Here is a 15,251-nt window from a genome sequence, read left to right as displayed (position 1 = left end):
AAATAAGATGTTTGTCAGGCTGTAAAAGATTTTTGTGCAACGGTGCAAAATCAATATCAAACTAATATTGAAGTCTTTCGAAGTGATAATTACAAAGAATATTTTAACATTAATTTGGGTGATTTTTTCCTTAAAATGGAATTATACATCAAAGTTCATGTCTTAATACTCCTCAACAAAATGGAGTTGCAGAAAGAAAAAATAGACATTTATTGGAGGTAGCCTGAGCTTTACTTTTTTCAAGTAAAGTCCCAAACTATTTGTGGGGTGAGGCTGTTTTAACTGCTGCATATTTAATTAATAGAATGCATTCAAAAGTTCCAAACTTTCAAACTCTAATTAATACTTTCAAAGAATGTTTTCCTAGTACTCGTCTATGAAGCCCCGATACTCGTCTGATACTTTTCGATACTCGTATCGGAGAGTATCAGACAATTAACATTATTTTTTTAAAACAAATTACTGATATGTGTTGGATACTTCTCCGATACGCGTATCAGAGAAGAGAAGTATCAGACAAATAATGGTCTTTGATGATAGAATTAGAGGAGATGAGACTGATACAATATGAATGTTAAAGTATGATGTTCGTTCGGTGGTACTGATGATATTATTTTAGATAGTACAAGTTATGTCCTTTTTGGGTAGTATTTATTTAACTTAAGATATGTAATTGTCACTTGTTTGCTCAGTTTGAGTAATTTGAATGTTAATTTATTATCATTACCAATTTTTGTTATGTTTATAGAATAATGCTAAAACACACTCTTTAACACACACATCTCAATGCACTCTCTTTTATTGGTTAAAATTTACATGGGTCCCATATAAATTTCAACCAATAAAAAAGAGTGTGTTGGTATGTGTTAGAAAGTGTGTTGCTAGCACTCCTCGTGTTTATATATTATGCATTTATATATTTAATTTTAAATTTAATTTTTAAATAACGTATCACGGCTGTATCATATCGGGAATTTTGAAAATTTTCACGTATCGCCATATCGGTATCGTGTCACGTATCCGGGCTTCATAGGTACTCTAATTTCAATTGATTTGGCATTAAAAAAATTTGGTTTCACAACCTTTGCTCATGAACATAAAAATGTTGAAAAATTGAACCACGTGCTATAAAATGTGTTTTTGTTGGATACTCCCCAACACAGAAAGGGTATAAATGTTTTGAACCAAAACACCAGAAAATGTTTGTCACTATAGACGTTACATTCTTTGAAAACAAATATTTTTTTGATGACACTCATCTTCAGGGGGAATTTAAACGAAGACTCGTTTCATACCGATGACATGATTTTCTTTAATAATTTATCTTTGCATGAATCACAAAGTTCTAAGACTTATACCTTTGCACCAACATAAAATGACCATGATTCTTTATCTGATCCTACTCCTATTATGAGTAAGGAAATTGGTGAATCTGAGCATACATTTTCCCATGAAGAAAAATTTGAGAATTTTGAAAGTGGTGATAATGATGATCTAATTGAAATGTCACAAAGTAATGAGCCATCTAAAGAGAATAGGTTTAAAGCAGGAAACGCTATTTGGAAAGGAAAGATTTTTGTGAGGAAAAACCGCGCGCAAAGAAAGTGATCAGTCCACATCTCAACAGCGTCATGAATCTGAACCGGGGAATGATCAACCTCCTAAAACCAGAAAAGACAAGTCTATCTCTATTTCTGAGAGTCGTATCTTGTATCCCGATATAGATGATCTTGTTGCCTCTAGAAAACCTATTAGATCTTGCACTAAACACCCTTTATCCAATTTCACATCATATTCAAATTTGTCTTCATCTTTTTATGCTTTCACCTAAAAATTGTCTAGTGTAGAAATTCCAAAAAATGTACAGGTTGCACTAGAAGTTCCAAAGTGGAGGGAAGCTGTACTTGAGGAGATGAGAGCCCTTGAAAAGAACAAAACCTGGAGTGTTATGACACTACCGAATGAGAAGAAGACAATTGGATGCAAATGGGTGTTTAATGTGAAGTATAATTCAGATGGGTTAATTGAAAGGTATAAGGCTCGATTGGTAGCTAAGGGTTTTACTCAGACTTATGGTATAGACTACTCAGAGACATTTACTCTTGTTGCTAAATTGAATACTGTCAGAATTCTCTTATCTCTTGCGGCTAACCTGGATTGGCCCCTACGTTAGTTGGATGTTAAGAATGCATTTCTCACCGGAGATTTAGAAGAAGTATATATGGACATTCCTCCTGGCTTTGAAGATAGGTTTGGATCAAATGTATGCAAACTGAATAAGTCTTTGTATGGATTAAAGCAGTCTTCTAGAGCTTGGTTTGAAAAATTTACCCAGTCCATGAAGAAACAAGGGTAAATTCAAGGACAAATTGACCACACCTTGTTCACAAAGTTCTCCCAAGATGGGAAAATAGCTATCCTGATTGTTTATGTCGATGATATTGTTCTTACTGGAAATGATACAGTTGAAATGGGAAGAGTAAAAGAGAAATTAACAGTAGACTTTAAAATTAAGGACTTAGGATCCATGAGATATTTTCTTGGTATGGAGGTTGCTCAATCAAAGGATGGTATTGTAGTTTCCTAGCAAAAATACATTTTAGATTTATTGAAAGAAACATGAATGCCTGGAGGTCGACCAGCAGATACCACCATTGATCCTAATGCAAAACTTTGGGAAGAATATAGTGTTCCTATTGATACTAGAAGCTACTAGAGATTGGTTGGAAAATTGATTTATCTGTCACACACCAGACCTGAGATTGCTTTCTCGGTTAGTGTAGTAAGTTAGTTTATGCATTCTCCTTTTGAGGAACATCTTGAGGCAGTCTATAGGATACTGAGATATTTGAAGGCAAATCCTAGAAAGAGATTATTTTTTAAAAAGACTAGTGAAAGAAATGTGTCTATCTTTACCGATGCTGATTGGGCAGGTTCAATCACTGACAGAAGAGACAAGGCGTCGTAGCAAGAAGTAGTGCAGAAGCCGAGTTTAGAGCTATGACTCAAGGTATTTGTGAAGTATTATGGATCCACAAAATCCTAAAAGAGCTTAAGATGAAAATTGAGTTTCCGTTGAAATTATACTCTAACAGTAAAGTTGCTATTAGCATAGCTCATAACCCAATTCAACATGACAGAACCAAGCATATAGAGATTGATCGATATTTCATAAATGATAAGTTAGATGCCGGAATTATATGTCTACCTTTTGTAATTTCGAGTTAGCAAACTGCGGATATCTTGACTAAAAGTTTAGCAAGACCCACCTTTGAGCATTTGATAGGTAAGTTGGACATGATATATATCTATGCACCAACTTGAGGAGGGTGTTGGAAAATATATAGTTTCCTATTTCATTATTTATAGAAGATTCTAGTTTTTCATATGTTTTCTATTATTTCCTTTTATAATCAGTTATACTCTTATTATAAATACCAGCATTGAACTCATGAATAAAACATAATAGTATTCATAGTATTCACATACACTGAATCAACAAAAGCATCCATTATTCAGGAGAAGCAAGTGTTGCAGCAAGAGTTAGATGTGGCTAGAGAGCAACTTAAGCACGTGCAGAAACATCATGATGAAGTTTGAGATAAAATATTTTTTGGGTCACTTGTCGTCAGAATTAGTAATTTTAAGTTGAGCTTTCCTTTTTCCATCTGCATTTCATTTATGCATTATGCTTCTTTAAAGGCCCATGTTTTTACAAGCTGCGTTTACGATCTATATTGGAGCTCCTATTTTGGATATTACTCTATTCTTTTAACAATTTATTATTTTCATTGGCATCTGTTTTCACGAGAACCATACCAAAGGGCGGATCTTCCAGAGTAATACAATTGATATAGGGTTTACACTCAATTTTGTTTTGCCAGCATGAATCTATGATAATTTGTGTTTCACTAGTCCTGTCAAATTTGAGTTTTTTCATTAAAAAGCAGACACTCTTCAATTTTCCTATGACAAGATTCTGAAATTTCACCTAGCAATTATCATCTATGTTGTACCATGTTTACTGCTTGCTTCCCCTTAGCCTTCTATATGGTGTCTCCTCTAATCACAACTTTGTTTGCATGGTGTCTGAAAATTTATGGGATCAGGCACAGCTCTTGGCACAAGATGTAGAAAATGTTGTGGATGCTGCGGAAGGAAATACAACTACAGATGATACTGGGACAACCAATGAATTAAGGAAAATGCTGGCAGATATATTTGTAGACAACGCCAGTTTAAGGAAACAAGTCAATTCTGTTATCCGTCGTGCTTTAATTGCAAATATCAAATCTGAGGAGAATGAGGAAGACGAAATCCATTTGCAAAAAACTTTTCTAAGCAAGTTCTTAGAGACATGACATGTTCAATACTATGTAATGTTACTAATGTATGTACCGTATGTATGTTACCAGGTTACTTCTGTATGCCTTTTGCTCAAAGTTAATTATCATATTCAGTGAATGATAGACTTGTGGGTAATTAATAATGAAGGTCTATTTGTTCAAAAAAATAATGAAGGTCTATTATAGGAAAGAGTGGGAAAACCCAAATAAAAGGTTGTCATGTAGTTAGAGTTGGTTAGCTTGTAATGCCAATCTTTTTTCTCCATATACAAAGAGAATGAGGTTGCCTTTAGGGAAGATCTTTTGACTTTATGTTTAATTTGAACCGGAGAGTATCGGGCATAGGACCTTAGTCTCTCTTGTGTACTTTTTCTTTTTGTGATCAATATATATATATTGGAATGAATAAACTCCATTCCCTCTATTGTTCTACCAAGAAGCCTAACAATTGGTTCAACCTGTCAGATCAAAGATGGTGAGTGCTACAGATAATCGTACGAACACCTTGAAAAGTGGGTTAACAATCAAGAAAATTTCATGCTAGAATTGAAAACAAATTCCAGCTAATATAGATCAAATTAGAGAATGATTACTTGATAAGATTATGATGAGTTACTTTTTGAACTCAAGAAGAATAAAAAGTCCTAAAATTGTAGTGAAATCTGTTAACAACAATGATGGATGGCACGGGACTGATGGTGAAAAACGAGAACAACCGCACTCTTGGATGAAAACAAGTGGAAATATTCACCTTTGAATGTGAAGAGTTCATAGAAACTAAGATCGGTGGTCATCTTATCGAAAGAAACGCTACTCATTGGTTTCAATTTTGTTGCCAACAAATAGAAGATCCACCTTGGGAGGATTTTCTTAGATATGATGTTAGTTGGTATGAAGATTCGGTGAAAGTATAGGATTCCCTGCGTTTGAAAAAGATTGGTCGCTTTCAAAAACAGGGAACCATGCCTACCTTGATGCTATAAATTATTTCAAGTGTTTATAATTCCACCGCAATTAATATCAACTTGATGCTATTTTCCTATGTTTTTTTTTATAACATGGCAATAAAACCCATATCCGCGGGTACCCGTCCAAACCCTACCCGCTTTGACGGGAAAACTCAAGTTGATTGGGTTTGAGTTCGGGTATGGATTTTCCCTGATTTCAAAAGATGGAATTGGGGCGGGTAATGAGACCATTGATACCCACCCCAAACCCGTCCCCGAACCCGCCCCGCTTATATTAAAATTAGATTTTACTTCTTTTAAATTACATACCCTTAAACAATTTCTTAAATTATATTCATGTGTTTATTTTTTATTTTTAATTTGAGTAATAAACAAATCATTTTCTCTATTTCTTTTCTTTATTTAGAAAAAAAAAATTGTTCAAACGAAATAGTTTTGGACTTTTAACTATTTTTTAATAAAAAAAATATTAAAATGCAATCATAATTCATGTGGAAAGAAGCGTAAACGGAGATACCCGAAATCCGTTGGGGATACCCGATCCCCGTTGGGTATGAGTTTGGAGTTATACATTTTATCCCCGCTTAGAATTGAGATGGGTTTGGGTTTGGGGAGGTCAAAATCCACCCCCACCCGTTGTCATGCCCTATTTCCTTTAATCAAATACGGAAAACTAATGTAGCATTTGTTTTACATGGTACTCAATTATGAAAAATTATCATTTATATCAGGATTACTTTTGGATTTTGCTATCCAAAACTAAATAAGTCAACATATACACAAGAAAGAAAAAAAAATGTACAATAAAGAAACTAGCATCCGTTTGAGGCTTTTGCAGTTAACAGATTAAGTACCGTCAAACTGCATCACTTGTGAAACATAGTGTAGTTCTGAAATGTCCGTAGTCGTCAGGAAGAATGCTCCACTATTAAAGTCCTGCCCAACCAACTATTTACCACCACCAAACATTCCCATCATGTCTTTAGAAGATCCCATCTGCTTCATTAAGTCTTGTAACCCGCCCATGCCACCAATTTGCTTCAGCATCGATGGAGGGAGGAGGGCTTTGGCCATGCTCTGTGCACTCATATTTTGAGATAGGGCACTCATGTCACCCTTCTTTGGTATTTTAAGTCCTTTCTTTTTGCTTAATGACTTTGCAAGACGTTTGTACTCTTCCATCACGTCTAACACTTCCCTAACTGGACAACCAGAACCTCGGGCTATTCGCATCATACGTGATTCATTCATGAGCTTTGGATTTGAACTATCCAACTCTGAAACATTAGCCACTAAAGCTTGGAACATCAAGATATATTATACATTATTTAAATGAGAGCATAAATATTGTATGCATAAAGTTGGTATTTTCAACGATCACGCATACCTTCATTTGTCATTGAATCCATTATTGTCATGTAACGCTTAACTTTTGCATGGTTTTCTTTCTCTTGGCCTTTTGGCATTAACTCAGAACTAAATCCTGGAAGCATAGAAAAGACCTACACATATCAACTCGAAATCAGTCAAATAAAATAGCACCCCTAATAGTTAATTAGTATATGGAAACAATCAAACAAGCGCTTATTAGTTAGTATCTTATGGCAAATCGAATGTAAATATATCACGAAATAAATAGTCAATGAAACATAATAAGGTTATTAACCTGGCTCATAGGACCCATACTAAGCATGTTCTGAAATTGCTGATACATAATCCTCAAGGTGAAGCCTTCTGATAACTTTTGAAGAAATTCAAGCTGTTTGTCCATAGGAACATTGTCATGTATTTTGTCCACAAACCCAGACAAGTCCCCCATGCCTAGTTCAAAAGGCATTTGACAATGATTAAAAATTATATATTTATATGAATTTGGTAGGTATCGCATGTCCTTGATGTATAATATTGAGTGAGCAGAAACAAGAAAATAAAAAAGTACACACCTAATAGACGACTAACAAATGGCTTAACTTCAAAAACTTCAAACTCATCCATATGTTCACCAGTTCCTATGAATATGACAGGACTCTTTGTTGCTGCAACACTGCACATATAACATTAGCAAGAGCAATGTACCCAAAGCACATAATACATACTTACATACAAAATTACAAATACAGGTTTGCCTCATCTAAGATGAGCTCTCACTTTAGAAGGACATCTCAGTTCTCGATGACAAAGTCAACTGCCGATATTTTAAAACAATCATAAATTGTTATGCATGTAATATTAAACAATTGAGTTTGTTAATAACAGTTAAGATCACTTGCTTTAATTTCTAGAGTGAATTGTTGAATTTAAATGAGCTGGATTCTACAAACACGATAATTTAAAAAGCGTATGATACTAATTTTCCAAATTCTTTCAAATAATACAAATATATTTTCCATATACTATAGAATTGAAACCATGAGGATAGTTCAAAATTTAGACGAAAATATATGCAATACACTTGCATGTATGATTTTGATAACAGTGTATTATAACCTGCTGTTGAATTCAGTTGTGTATAGTTGCAAAAATTGAGAGTAAATATAGTTTCCCCTGGTATTAACACTTACGCGCTAAGAGAACCACCGCCCTTGGCATGGCCATCCATTTTGGTAATAATTACAGCTCCAACGGCAACACTCTGTTTAAATGCTTGGGCCTGATCAAAAGCAGCCTGACCAATACTGCTATCCATGACAAATATAACAAGATCTGGTTTCTGAACAATGCAAAGAAAATATACTATCATTTATTGCAGCTTTGAAATAGATATCAAATGCATATAGCAAAAACAAGATATACCGTTGCTTCCGACACTTGGCGCATTTCTTCAAAAAGAGCCGCTTCTTGTTTGTGCCGCCCACTGGTATCAACAATTATAAGATCACGGTTTTCTTCCTTGAATCTCTCCACACCTTCTACGGCAATTTTGACAGGGTCTGACTCCATATAGCTGTAGAGGAATGGGGGCACGGCAATGCAATAATTACTTGATAATTGAAATCATTGACAATTAAATGCAACTCATAACTAAATTGTATTAAGCACTGCATTATCATAACTAATCTGTAAGGACTTGTAACAACTTAACAGGAATACAAATGGTTGGCATGGATGCACCCTCCAAAGAATAAAGAAAAATGAAATGTGAAACCACAAAAAAGACTAAACAGAGAAAGGGGGAGTAGAAATCTTCTCCATTTCTTAAAAGAAATGGCAAATGCAAGTACTAAAGTTTAAATGTTTAAATATTCCAATAATATCAATTATTCTCAAAAGAAGTGCATTTATATTCTTGATTTACATCAAAACTATAGTAATTGCATTTGCCATCATTTCTTTGAAGAAATGGAGAGGATTCCAACAATTTCCTTAACCTTTTAAGTTCACCCTCGTCTTTTTCCATAGTGTGCATTTGTTTAAAGGTATAAGAACATATATTCCCAGGAATAATATTACCATGAATATAATATCCAGGTGCAATTTCATAATATTCCCACGAATATTTTAAATGTATTTAGTTAAAAAAAGTGGTAGAATGGGTGAAGGTGGGAAATTACAGTTGGCTAAGTTTGAAAATAACCTCTATTCCACGGGAACATAAGATTCTCGCCCTTTTAGCACGCAGAATGAAAAAGAGGGAAAACACAAATCAAGTATATTCATAGGAGTCCATGAAACCGAAAATACTTCAAATGGCTAAGCCTAAGATTGTTCATCTCATAGTTTCATAATTAACATAAACAATGTAAGTGGCTAAGATGCAAGCCATGAATAAATAATAACTAAGGCTATGATCCATTACTCTACAGTTCGGTTCATTAATCCACCTTTGTGTTCCTCGTCAACAAGACAACAATACTATATCGGGATCTTACAGATAAACATGTACCTTCCATAAAAAGGGATTTTAGCTTTAGTAGCATTTTGCTTCAATTGATCAAATGCACCAGCTCTAAATGTATCTGCACAAACTAAAGCAGGCTTCCACCCTTTCTTCTGATAATAATGCGCATATTTTGTACACGTCGTAGTTTTTCCAGAACCTAAATTCATTTAAAAAATATACATAACATTAGTATATCTATCATTTCGTATAACCTAATCTATGTCACCTACACATTACATAATAATTAAATTCAATATCATATCATAAACATAAAGAATCAAAATTTGAATTAACAATTAACAAACCTTGCAATCCAACAAACATGACTACACTTGTTTTCCCTTTTTTGGGAACAAAAGATGATTTTCCAGGATCCAACATTTTGCAGAGTTCGTTAAACACAGCCTACAACAAAAAACTACCATGCATGAACAAAAAAAATTAGTTAGTAAATTTTTGAATTTACAACCTGAAAATTTATAGAATCTGTTACTTGTTGAATGATTTTGCGTTTGTCATGGCCTGCGGCGAGATCTTGGAGATTAACGATCTTCTTGATGTTAGTGTGCATGTCTTGAACGAGCTTGAATTGAACATCTGATTGAAGAAGAGCTCGATTGATTTCGTTGAGACAATCGTTGAAAACTTTCTCGTCGATCACTGTTGCATTGGTCATCTGCTGAAGAGCACGAGTAATGCTCCCTCCTAACTGTGCGAGAACCATCTTGCTTGATTCTACAGATCAATTGATTTCGTTGGATTAGGGTTCTGATGAAGAAGATGATGAAGTTTGGTTGATCTTTTCTTTTTATACCGTCGCCAGCAAAAGAAGCGGGTGAATGTAACCGCTGGGCCTCATATTGGACCTGTTTGTTTGAGCTTTAAAAAAATAAATTTTTTATTTATATTTTTTAAAATAGATTTTGCAAAATTGTTTTTTGAAAATACTACAAGTTTTTTTGTATTCATTTTTTTTTAAATTGAAATTCTAATTTTGATATCATATAACATAAATACACACTATTGACGTTCACAATATAGTCAAATTGCAATTTTTTCAAAAAGTTGTATTTTAAAAATGATTTTTTGTGAAAATTTATTTGAAATAGCTTCAAAATTAAGTTATTTTTTGAAATTTTGATATCCAATTTTTTTCAATAAAATGAAGAAATACCAAAAATAACATTTTAAGAATAACTATTCAAACAAAATTTTCATTTGAAGCTTTTATACAAAATTTTCTAACACTACAAAATCTATTTTAAAAATTTGATAAAAAAACATTGTTCAAGTAGCGAACAGTGTTGAGAAATTTCGGAAAACACATTTGTTATTATTTTGTACTAGACTCATTTGTCATTTTTTTTTGTTCGATGATTTGTCAGTCAACTTATTGAAAACATTATTCTCGTAGTATATTTCATCTGAAAACACATTTTGAGTGGCAAGTGTTGGCTCAACATTGAACACCCAATAGAAAGAGAAAATAATTAAATAATATGTATTTTTTGTATTAGTATGACCAAATAATGGATATAAAATTTATAAATGTTGGTGACCATACAAGGACTATAGTGACAGAGTGTCACACTTTTAGGGAAAATTTCTCTTTCGACCCTCGCCATTCTTTTATACCCCCAATATTTCAATTTTGCCTCTGCAGGAAACTTCGGTTCGTAGAAACCAAATTCGGAGGAATTTCGGTTTCTATAAACCGGAATTTTTTTTCAAGGCAAAAAAACTTCATAAAAGTTTTTTTGCTATTTTAATTTTTCAAATGACTTCTATGATGTTTGAAATTGATAAATTGGTTTCTTTCAGCGAGGGAGTTTATGAGAGAATTGGATGAAAAAGTTGTTATCAGATATTGTTGTATTTGAGAAGTGCCCCAGCAGCAATATTTCTTGAGTCAGAAGCTGCTACTAGAGCCTGTATATTTTCCTTATAAATACCACAACATTTTATCATAGGACAATAGTCTCTCCTTTTCACTTTTTTCCTTTTGTGATCAATAAAGATATTGGAACAAAATAAACTCCTTTTTCTCTATCGTTCAACCAAGAAGCCTAGCAATTGGTCCAACCTGTCGAATTAAGATGGGAAGTGCTATGGTCGAACACCTTGGGGAAAGTGGGTCAACAATCAAGAAAATTCCGTGCTAGAATTGAAAACAAATGCAAGCAAATATAGATCAAATATAAAGGAGACCTTTATAAATAGCCATAAGCTCCGCACGAAGGATGTTGGTGACTCCGAGGTTTCCAAAGAAGCCATGAACCCAAGCTCCATCTGCATTACGAATCAACCCTCTGAAACAAGAAATACTAGGATTGCCAATACTACTTCCATCAACATTCAAAATCATCCAGTACCCCCAAGAGCATTCCATTTCACGAGTTTCAAAGTCGAAGTATCATGATGATTAGAGTGGCAATTTTCAATCAAGAGAGCATAATCCATAATACGTAATTTAAGAGAATAAAACGGAATTGACTCACTATTCAAGCACAGAGCATTCCTTGCCCTCCAAATCCGCCAGATGGTTGCCATAAAAAGAAACATTGGGGAGCAACGAAGGTCATTGCGAATCCAAACATAAGGGTCGTCGCCTTGGAAGAAAAGCCAGTCGATTTCCATATGCTTTGGGCGAAGTCGCAATCTCTTAAGCAGTGGAGCGTGGTTTCAAGATGAGTATTACATCTAGGACACAAATTCCCATGGAGGATACCTCGATGAGTTAGCATCTCTCTAGTCGGAAGCGAGTTGTGAATCGTAGTCCAGAGGAAAAATTTAAGTTTCTCCGGCGCCGGTAAATGCCATAGCAAGGACCAAGAGATTACATTTGAAGTGTTGACAGAGAAAGAATGTCGGTTAAGCCAATAATAGCCATCCCGCGCTGTATAGATCCCATTGAGAGACTAATAATAATAGAGTTTAGCTTCTCCTTTATCTCCAGAGGCAAGGTCGTATACAAAAAATTAAAATTCCAAGTACCCGCTATATGAACATCCCTCACTCTCATCTCGAGATCATGGATGACAACGAATAGAACCTGATTAACAAGCATGGCGTTCCCAGACCAGTCAGTAAACCAGAATGAGCTATTACCGTTACCCATGCGATAGTGGAAACCATCTTTGAGAGCCGATAAAGCTTTCATGATAGCATTTCAAGTAACAGAACCTGGCTTTTTATTTATATTGAGAAAAGGCTCCTCCTTGAGGTACTTTTGCTTGATGACCTAAACCCATAAGGCATCACTATTTTGATGGACATTCCAAACCAACTTACCCAAGAGAGAAGTATTGGCGTCACGAGCTTTTCTAATGCCAAGACCACCTAATTTCTTAGGCTTAGTAATCTTGTCCCATCCAACTAAATGCATACCAGTATCAGATGATCCTTTCCATAAAAAATTCCTCGCCATTCTGTCAATAAAATCGCAAGTGGATTGAGGCAACCAAGCTATTTGCATGTAATACTTAGGAATTGAATTCAACACGGATTTCACTGATGTCATCCTACCAGCTTTGTTGAGCAAATTATGTTGCCAGCTAGCGAGACTCTTACTAATCTTTTCCTCTAAAAACTCAAAATCCCTCCTTTGTAGACGACCGTGCATCATTGGAAATCCAAGATATTTCTCAAGGGAAAGAGTGCGGTTGATACCTGTACTAGTGACAATGGAGGAGATTTTTCCTCTCCTAATATTGGATGAGAAGAAGACCTTGGATTTAGAAACATTGACCTGCAACCCCGAGTAATCCGCAAAACTTTTTAGCCTAGAGGCAATGTTAAGAGCTTGTGATTTGGTTGCTTTAGCGAAGAGAAGAACATCATCAGCGAAGAAGAGATGCGACAAAGGTGGGCCATTCCTAGACAGTCTCACAGACTTCCAAAGACCATCATCAATATTCCTTATAATAATATGAGACAAGAATTCCATACACAATACAAACAGGTATGGCGATAAAAGGGTCGCCTTGCCTTAGGCCTCTGGTGGGAGTAAAACTCGGGAGGCGACGACCATTCCACAAAATAGATAAAGATGAACTGGTGACGCAATACATGATCAGTTTAATCGACACAGTGGGAAAGCCATTCCTTATTAAACAAGATTGAAGGAATTCCCACCTAACGTTATCATAAGCTTTCTCAAGATCGATCTTGAACACAATATCCCCCTTTTTCCTGTTAGATTTCCTCATGGTGTGAATAGCTTCTTGGAGGATGATAGCATTATCAGTAGTCCCTCTCCCATCAGGAAGCTACTCTGGTAAGGGCCGATAATTTGGTTCAGGAAGGGGCGCAACCTGTTAACCATAATCTTCGTGATAAGCTTGTAAACTGTGTTACAAAGACTAATGGGCCGAAACTCTTTTTGAAATTATTAGGACAATCCGCCTTCGGAATTAAGGCGATCAAGGTCTCAGAGAGTGAAGGTGGGAAACCACCTGTCTCGAAAGCAGTAGATATAAGGCGAACAACATCATCACCTATTATGTGCCAATATTGCTTAAAGAAGATACCTTGGAAGCCATCAGGACCCGGAGCCTTAAAAGGATGCATTTGATTCAAGGCTTGGGCGACTACTTCTTTAGTTACCTGACTAGTGAGGGAGCGACAAGCCTCTTCATTAAGCGTAGGGCTGTGAGGACCATCATTGATCCCATTTAAGGCACTCAGACTAGAAGAACAAAAGAGATTTTTAAAATAGTTATGAGCTTCCCCCCTAAGCAAGTCATCATCAGTACACCACAAGCCGTTAGGGAGGTGGAGGCCATGAATTTTATTCCTCTTCCTTCTTATAATTGTTTTAGTGTGAAAGAACTTAGTATTGCGGTCTCTCAGCTTAATCCAGTCTTCTCTTGCCTTCTGATACCAATGGATCTCTTCCTGCCTCAGGAACAAATCATACTCCCGTTGTAAATCTCTTTGAAGATAAATAAGTCTAGTAGAGTCTACTTGTTCCTATGCTAATACACATGTATACCTTTTTTTAATGATGTTTGTAAAACAGAAGGAGGATTTAGTGGTGGGTTCTTTTGGCGGTGCAGCTGCAATTAAATATGTAATGTTCAATACTATGTAATGTTACTAATGTATGTGTTACGAATATTGACTTTTAGTCAAAGCTCGCTTTAGTTAGCCTTTTCCATTTGAGTTGGTTAATAGTTTGTTAGAGTTAGTTAATCATCACATTGCTCTATATAAGAGCCACCAATGTAATATTTTCATTATCTTTTCAATATGAATCATTTTGATTTTTACTATCTAGAAGAATTTCTTAGTTCTTCTCCTTCCTTTTTCATTAACTACCAAAATCTTAACATGGTATCATCCGCCTTCATCGATCCATTCCGCTGCCATAACCGTTTTGGTTTTGCCTCTCAACAAACTTTTTCGGCGACTCAGCCGCCACATTTAGCCACCGTACCAGCACCGGAAACCTCTTGTCACAAAGAACTTTTTACTGTGCTTTTTGATCCACCATCTTTTATCATGGTTTCTTCCATTCTTAGACATCTATGGAAGCTCTCCAAGCTTGAGAAGAAATTTCTGCCACTTCCTCCGATCGACATTTCACTTCCAGAACCTTCCATTCAACCTTTGAATGCTTCAATTCCAGAGGTATAGGGGGAGTTTTCATCATTATCTTCCTCTGTTCTTGAATCAGTTACAACAAACAACAATTTCAATTTCAGTTTTGGTAATTCTCATTCTGAAATTGCTCCGATCAAGTTTATCAACACTGTTAAACCACATATTGAAGGATGTGCGATCAAGATTGGGGAAATTGCATGTTCCCTTGTCACATTCGCCATTTCTTCAACATTTATTGAATATTCTTCTGAGTTTATCAAGAAATTGAACGATCCTGTCACAAATATGATTTCGTCATGCTATGGATTTGTTAGCAACACTGTTTTCATCGGAGGACAAGAGTGACGGGTTGTTACTGTCGTACACGTCGCCGCTTTCAATCTCGACGGAGTAGGTTATGCATTCGTCGTTGTTTTTTATCCCGGTGGAGCAGGTTCTTCGAATACGACAATC

General features: G+C 35.4%; 1 protein-coding gene across 2 annotated transcripts; it reads right to left on the bottom strand.

The window, feature by feature from the left end:
* Positions 1-6,019: 6,019 nt before the first annotated feature.
* Positions 6,020-10,066, bottom strand: LOC123903077 (signal recognition particle 54 kDa protein 2-like). 2 transcript variants are annotated; one of them, XM_045952949.1, is made up of 9 exons: positions 9,688-10,066; positions 9,500-9,599; positions 9,198-9,351; positions 8,108-8,258; positions 7,876-8,024; positions 7,258-7,358; positions 6,981-7,135; positions 6,702-6,816; positions 6,020-6,591 (listed from the first exon to the last, which is right to left on the bottom strand). In XM_045952949.1, exons 1-9 carry the CDS (start codon positions 9,916-9,918, stop codon positions 6,263-6,265), a joined length of 1,485 nt encoding a protein of 494 aa, XP_045808905.1. In that variant the 5' UTR covers positions 9,919-10,066; the 3' UTR covers positions 6,020-6,262. The 2 variants fall into 2 exon arrangements, with proteins under 2 accessions (XP_045808905.1, XP_045808904.1); XM_045952948.1 differs by having other exon boundaries at positions 6,020-6,606; positions 9,688-10,026.
* Positions 10,067-15,251: the final 5,185 nt, after the last annotated feature.

Source organism: Trifolium pratense, linkage group LG1 (assembly GCF_020283565.1).
Source record: "Trifolium pratense cultivar HEN17-A07 linkage group LG1, ARS_RC_1.1, whole genome shotgun sequence".
In the NCBI taxonomy this organism is placed as follows: domain Eukaryota; kingdom Viridiplantae; phylum Streptophyta; class Magnoliopsida; order Fabales; family Fabaceae; genus Trifolium; species Trifolium pratense.
The sequence above is the reverse complement of the archived record's forward strand: the minus strand, read 5'-3'. Positions and strand labels throughout refer to the sequence as shown.

Bases quoted from the DNA above. Each gene is read 5' to 3' on its own strand.
- LOC123903077 (XM_045952948.1), bottom strand. From the start codon at position 9,918: ATGGTTCTCGCACAGTTAGGAGGGAGCATTACTCGTGCTCTTCAGCAG. The intron at 8,259-9,197 runs GTACATGTTTAT...ATTCCTCTACAG, and splicing joins AAAATCCCTTTTTATGGAAG to CTATATGGAGTCAGACCCTG. The intron at 8,025-8,107 runs GTATATCTTGTT...TGCATTGTTCAG, and splicing joins GCCAAGTGTCGGAAGCAACG to AAACCAGATCTTGTTATATT.